Source organism: Oppia nitens, unplaced genomic scaffold (assembly GCF_028296485.1).
Source record: "Oppia nitens isolate AA-2021 unplaced genomic scaffold, nextdenovo-longstitch-racon4-pilon3 scaffold4_pilon_pilon_pilon, whole genome shotgun sequence".
NCBI classification, from domain to species: domain Eukaryota; kingdom Metazoa; phylum Arthropoda; class Arachnida; order Sarcoptiformes; family Oppiidae; genus Oppia; species Oppia nitens.
The window spans coordinates 5225896-5234310 of NW_026533232.1; the positions used below are offsets into that span (position 1 = coordinate 5225896).

At 24.2% G+C, this 8415-nt stretch overlaps 1 protein-coding gene across 1 annotated transcript; it reads left to right on the forward strand.

Moving 5' to 3' along the window:
• Positions 1-3081: 3081 nt before the first annotated feature.
• LOC128960297 (forkhead box protein D5-A-like) lies at positions 3082-4541 on the forward strand. Its single transcript, XM_054306370.1, has one exon. It carries the CDS (start codon positions 3189-3191, stop codon positions 4539-4541), a length of 1353 nt encoding a protein of 450 aa, XP_054162345.1. The 5' UTR covers positions 3082-3188.
• The last annotated feature ends 3874 nt before the right edge of the window (positions 4542-8415 follow it).

Genomic DNA, 8415 nt, shown 5'->3' on the forward strand with positions numbered 1-8415 from the left:
TTTATTGCTTATATAGTATATGTGCTTTAAATATTTAATAATGGGTTAATTTTGTTCAAATTATTAAAATTGAAAATTAATTTATATTATTTTAAAGCTGTATATATCTGTATAACACAATTTATTATTAAGATTATATAAATATTTATATGTGATTAAAAATAAGACTAAATAAAAGATGTTTCTTAGTTTATGATAATATATATATATATTAAACTTTGTATAAATAGTATTCATTAGACCGTATCAGACATTAGATAAATTTTTTAATTGATTTTGAACTGCATTTAATCAATAAACTGTTTATATAATAATAGTGATTCTCGCCAATTAAATGACAAATAAATGTCAGATTTTCAATATTTAGTCAAATAACCACAAATTCATATATGTTTTTCTATTATCAATATTAACTATACATTATATCCTATGTAATAGATTTGCATCAATGGTTAATAATGAGTTATATTTATATTTAGTATATATATATATAAATAAAAGTAATGTTGGTTTATAAGCTGTTTGAAAGTACTAATAATGTAAAGCTTAGAGGATATACACACTTGTTTTGATGTCAAGTCAAATGACATTAATTTTGGTATTCAGTCAATGATTGCATTCCGGCGGCAATGAAGACCATCGCTGACGAGGAGTTGCTGTGGAGACCATTGAAATTAGTTGACAGCCATTCATAGACAACACTTCACTACACCTGCAATGCTATTCATGTTTGAGGACGTGTTACCAGAATTGAGGGCCAGATATCTCAATAAATATATTTATATACAATTTATACAATTGTTGTAATAATATTCACAATTCAATACTACATTCACACATACCATACCAATTCATACCATACAATATCATTCAATGCTTTAAAAGTATAATATTTTAAATATTTTAAAAATTATTATTCAAAGTTCACTTTCTACAGTCAAAAGTATCAAATTTAACACAATTTTATATAAATTTTTATTAGCTTTTTGTCAATATATTGTTAATTTAATTAAGTGATGACTAATCCAATCATCCAAATTAAATATACAATATTTATATACAGTATAATACAGTATTATAATTTTGTTTTATTAAATGTTTTTAATATTATTCATTGTTGTATTGTGAAAAGCTTTGAGACTAACTTGAAAACTAGTTGAAGTAATATAGATTTAATCAATTGTGTCATAGAGTTGCCAAATACCACTTGATTTGTCAGGTCTTTATTTTTTAATGTTTTAATATTCAATTTGGTATTATAGTATATTATTATATTATATACAAACTATAATAAAGATATTTTTAATTATTAGAAAAGCAAGAAATAAGTTAAATATACAATATAGTCAATTATTTAATGATAATTATCAGTTATATACAAAATTATATACAAAATTTGTGTAAAGTTATCGTCAAGACTTGAATGTCAGATCATTGATTGGATAGATATAAAGATATTTTGAAAGTTGTAAACATTATTTACAATATAATATCATTAGTTATTTAAGTACATTATTCAGTCAAAACTGACAATCAAATAAATAGTTCACACAATCTACTGTATAGAGAGAGAGAGAGAGAGAGAGAGAGAGAGAGAGAGAGAGAGAGAGAGAGATGGCTTTGTAGTTATTGAGTAGTGTATATAAAAGCATACAAATACTGTACTTATATATTGTAGATTTATGGATATCTATATATTAGTAGTAGATATAGCTTTTATACTAAATGCTACTAAATTTTATTGTATAAGTAGAGTGACAGACATGAGAACAACATTATGTGACACACATACACACACACACTCACAGACACACACACACACACACACACATTCATGATATATATACTCATCCATTCACTCAAATACACACATCTCTCCTATCATTGCTTTTGCCATACAATCAAAAGTTTTACTTCAAACGACTAATACTTTTTATTGAAACCAAATAAAAATGCTAACAATTCTCATTCAAACATGTTTTATGTGACATAAATTTACTAAAATAATTGTCTCCATTAATGTTGAATTGTTCCTCTAATGCATTTCAATTATCTACACCGTTATCTTTATCGATATCTATAATAGGCATCGATTGCTTCAAAATTGATTTTTAAATAATATAATATTATAAAAAAAATTCAAAATTATATATATAATTGATTATAGAATATGTATATAATAAAAATTATTTTTATATGAAAATGAATGGACATAAGCAATTGGCAAAATGATTGAACATTTGAACAAATAAATATGAATTAAAAAAAGTAAAATTATTTATATGATGAATATGTTTGTGATGTCTGGATCTGTGGTGACTGTGCCCATAGTCGGTGTGGTCATTGATAGTATTCATTGAGTCGATAACAATGGGGAGGTCTTTATATAATGGTCTGTATTGGTAGTAATCCAGGCATTTAAGGCATAACACGCATAACGTATTTATTGATATTTCAATACAAAAGATTGATTTGTGTTAAGAATTCATAACAATTGTTAGGGAAAGGGTTTAGCAAATACAGTAATTCAACAACTAATGAATCCCAATAGTGGTCATTATATATAGTATTGTAGTAGTGGTCCACACCTAATGGACACACAACTGTCCATTTAATATCTTTATTTAAGCAAAAGACGGCATCTTTGATGACAAGCAAAAACAATGTACAATAAAGTATCAAATTTTATTCAAAAGTGCTATAATTACACATATTTTTCTCTTATTTGTGATTCTAATGATTGTAATCATTGTTATAATAAACATTACTTTTTATTCAAGCGTTTAATATGAGGCCAAAAATAATGAAAATATATACTGAAACGCATACCCACACCATTGTCTGGATGTCAGTCCTCATCTATAAATTGATTGGTGATTCCCATCTTTAAAGAGGTGGTGTTCATCAAGTGGGTGGGCTCTCCAAAGCTTAAACTAAACTGTTATTACCAGTGCTTGGCTTCTGTAACAGTATTACAAATGTGTGTATTTATAACTTAAATATACTGATATAGAGTATATACAGTACATTGTAGTATGTGTTTAGTAATATATATGCCATATATTCTTGATGTGTGACAAACACTTTAGTATAAGTTAACTAATTGTTTAGTTTTGCACTTATCTGACAAAAATTTGGTGACTTTTAAAAAAGTTTGTGTAAAAGCCAAATAGTAAAACAACTTTTTAATGGTCATCACAAATATGGTCACTTATAATCAATCTCTTGAAATGTTTCGACAGACCGGTCACAGAGATATGACTCTAATGGCTGACAACGACAATGAGGTGTCCGTCGACTCAAATGAAGACGAAGAACAACTTGATATTGACATTACCGACGAGTTTGACGATAAAGAATATAACAGTTTTGATGATAAATCTAAAGACAAATCAGAGATGAATGAATCAGACGCGGGATCAACAACTGCAACGTCGGGCACAAAGAAGTCTCATGTCGTCAAACCCGCCTATTCTTATATAGCGCTCATAACAATGGCTATTCTTCAATCACCTGAAAAGAAACTAACTCTTAGTGGTATTTGTGATTTCATTAAGAGTCGGTTCCCATTTTATCGGGAGAAGTACCCGATGTGGCAAAACAGCATACGACACAATCTGTCACTTAATGATTGCTTTATCAAAATTCCTCGCGAACCGGGAAATCCCGGTAAAGGCAACTATTGGACACTGGATCCGGCATCTGAAGACATGTTTGATAACGGATCGTTTCTAAGAAGAAGAAAGCGATACAAACGACATCAAAATGAGTTTATGAGAGATGGCTTTTGTTTGCCGGGTATGGATCCCTACCGAACCAATAGTTTTATTAATCATCCGGCACTTATGGGTGGTTATCCTTTTCTTGCACCATTGCCACCATCAATACCATTATTATCACCTCATGAGTTTGCAACTCGACCTCCGCTTCAACCCATTAACCTCACAATTGGGCCGACAAGTAGTCATATTAACCAATCTCAAGAGATGACAAATCATTTGATGGGACAAATGATTGAGACTCCAAATGTTACGCCATCACCACCGATGACACAATCAAATATAATGCATACATCTTCGCCATCATTAGTGACGACACCAACCAAATCGAAATCTAATTTTTCAATTGATAGTCTTATCGGCGCTAATAAGCTATCATTAAATGAAATTAAAAACAAGTCAACAAACTATTCATCAAATATGATAAGTTGTCCTCAATTTACGCCACGACCTAATCAGTGCTCCGATACAATGATTAGGCCACCAGTGCTTCCGATTCATAATACAATACTGACTCAATTTTCTAGACTACCGATCAATTCTTCTTCATTGGTTGGAAATAATGGAGATATGTCTCTAATGTTTGGTCGCAATGATATTCCTCTGATACCAAACAATGGTAACATTAATGACATGAATTCATCGCTTGATATGGAAAAGTATAGACATCTACTACTTCTTCAGGCATCAGTTAATAACAATATAAGTGTTGCAAATCATCTCAACTTTGAACAAAAAGTTCTTTCCTCTAATTGGCGATGAGTTTTCAAATTTAAAACTTTTTAAATATTAATAACTAATCAAATGGTCAATCATTACTACAATATGTGAATAAATATATAAAATAAAAGTAAATATTGTAATTAATTTTTTATAAATCTTTATATATATATTATATATAGTTTTGATTATATATTTAATTCTTAATTAATATTTATGTAATGTATATAATCTAAAAATTTATTCATTTTAATCAATACATTCATGCAGTTTATATAAAATGGTAAGAATAAAACATAGTAAATAAATACTATAAAAGTTGGGCACAATTATTACATTATTGAGTTAGTCTATGTGTTAAACACTTTGCTTTAAATTACAAAAATATGAGTTAAAATTGCCACTTATATAGTGTTTAATTGTAAGCTATACTACAAAAAATTATATATATATATTTATATGATACTACGGTATAAGATATAAAACATAAATTTCATTTCATTATATAAATAATTTAAACCATTATACAATTAATTATTATTAATAAATTAAAATTATAAACTTTAATGCAAAGTATTAAATTTGTAATTATATTAAAATAAAACAATTATAATATATCAATAGGTGATAAAATTATTTGTATTGATTTGTTTTATAAAACATTTATTTAGCAATTTTGTATTTTTAACTTATTATTTTTATTAAATTTAACTTATTATTAGATATGTATTAATTTGATTAAAATTTCATCTTAAGTTATACACACTATTATATAAAGAGTTAATAAAAACTATATATCTAGTATTTATCTAAGCAATTAAATTTTAATAATTAACAAAATACAATAAATTTAATTAATGACATAAATTTGTAATTTTATAAATAATACTATATTTATAAATTACTATAATAATAATAATATTGATAACAATTATCTGTAATATAATAATAATATTAACAATAAATTATATAAAGTTTTTTTTTGCAATATCCTATCTTATATAATTGAATTTATAAATACAGAATATATAAATATAATCTTTAAATAAATATGATTATAATAAATTGACATATTATTGATAAAATCACATTTATATAAAAATGAGAAAATAATTTTAATAAAAAACTATGAGAAACAAATAGTTTCTCATAAAATACAATAAGATATCTATTGTCTGAAAGATAAATAAATGACAGTTTATGCAATTTTATAACTATAAAAGTGTTAATGCGTTTTAATACATTATTTTTTAGTATTTAGTATATTATTTTTGTTACTTTTATAACAAATAATAAGTGTAAATATAGTAATTATAGTTATGTTGCATAAGTAACTTATTAAACAAAGATTTAATTAATTTATAATATGTTAATTAAAGCAGAAATTCATTTGAAACAGTTTAACGATAATTACATTTGCAATGATTTTGTTTTCATCAAATTTACTGATGACTCCCTAACAGTATTCAAACAAATTCAAGCTTTAATTATATAGCTATTGAAAAGACATACCTTTTACTGTATATACAAATAATATAAATGATATGACAAACATTTCTGCTGTAATTTAATAGAGTTGAATGCAATGTACAGTATTAATAAAATACAACAAAAATAAATGACACGATATTTACTCATTATTTCTTAAGCAATATATTCATACATGTATTTGTTTAAATACTGTAATTAACTTTATGTATGTTTTAGCTATTTTCATATAAAATTAATATTATGTAATATTATACTTAAATGTATTATTTAATATTTGTTGTTCAAAATAAGATAAATATATTATTGAAATTCGAGTATTTATTTATATACATTAAACGCTTTGAAGTAAAATTGGTTTCTGACTCCACTGTAGTTATTAGTTATCCTATATCTACTGTATATTGATAATCACAATTGTTACTACTGTTTAAATAGAGTATAATCTATTTATATTTTTATATATTGTGTTTAATATATTATTTTTTGACACATTGTATTTTGTATTTTATGACATTGATATTTATTAATTTAAAATCAAACAATACAATTACAATATAATTTTTTCATTTACTCACTAAAAATTAGTCCAATCGTAATTTAAATTTTATAGTAACATTTTGATCTGTAATATTACATATATACTCAAAACATAGTATACATTTTGATCTCAATCAACTATTTATTTAAACAAAAAATACTTATAACTATTTTGAAATATTTTTTGAAGTTGAAATTTATTTTTCATATTTGTTATTTTTATCTGAGTTTTGTTGCAAAAGTTTGTTGCTATTTATTTGTGTTTAATTAATTAATGTAACTATAAGTCAAATATTTTTGTATACATTAATCAATTTCATACACTGAGTGCTAAAGATTACGCTTAAAAATAATTTGTTTTTGTTTGTCAAATGTTTATTTTTATAATGTCTTTATTATTTAATATTTCTCTATATTTTTCAGAGATTTATTTTTGAAACACTTATAAAAAACTATATACTTTATAAACAGTCTATAAAATGAGGTAATATAAATAATTTTTATAAAATACAATTTCTAAAAATTTTATCTTATTAAACATCTAATATACTGTATTAATGTCTATAAAATAAAGTTTATACAAATTAATATACTGTATTATAAATTATTTGTATAGTTATTTAATTATTTATATCTATACTATGTACTGTTTTAGTTTAAAAATAAAAATTTTTATTCAATATTTAATACAAAGAGATTATATGAGTTATATTTGTATTAAGTTTTGATTTTTAAAATGCAATTTAATATAAAAAGTATCTGAATGTGAGTTGACGTTGGATTAAATGTTTGGCAAAACCTCATTTGGCATACATTGCCGTTATGTCGACACACAAATACAAACCATACGCTCATAAATGTTATAATTTACACAAATTTTTATTATTTGTATATTTTTATGTATTAAAACAACTGATAACTATTTAACTAAAATTTTGAAATGAAAGCTAGATTTAATGTTATAATTATCCACTGATACAAATTGTGACTAAATATTTGTACTAAACATTCAGTACATAACATTACAACTTACAAATCTATTAAAACTTATAACATTTGTAAAATCAATATCGGAGACAACAAAAATTAAACTTAAAATGAGTTACGATTTAAATCAGATAAATAAATAAATAAATAAAGAGAGAGAGAGAGAGAGAGAGAGAGAGAGAGAGAGAGAGAGAGAGAGAGAGAGAGATTACATTTATAATCATGTAATCAGTCTTATTGTTTGTTTAGTAGAAATACTAAATACTCATTGTTTTCTCTCCAAACAATAAGGATTGAGTTATATACTTAATATTGGATTAAAATATGTTTTCATTAAGCGTTTATTAAAAGTACATATTAGAAGATTTTTGTTGTAAAATTGTTATAACAATATTTTTGATACTGTGTTTACTATACAAACACTATGACTGACACAGTTATGTTAAATAACTTTGATTACTTTAACAGAGATTATATATTTTGCCGCTATTTTGTTAATTAGACACAGGATTTATTATATTATATATATATATATTATCAATATATCAATAGGTTTTATGTTTTACCGCAATTTTACGATAAGAGATATAAATAAAATTAAATAGTTTTTATACTCTTTGACTTAAATGATTAGTAAGATTAATAATTACAAAGAAAATCGCAATACAATATATTCAACTAAAAAAATAATTTACTGTTAAATTAAACGATAAAATGTATCTAACAAATTATAAAAATAATTACATAAATATTCAATGAAATGTATTTTTTTGAAATTAACGACAATTTAATAATTTTTAAGATTTGAAAAATCTGTAAAAAAGTTGTTTTCAATAAAACACAAGCAATACATGAGAACAGCATATGTGTTACATAAATACCGGGAAATATATATTTTGTT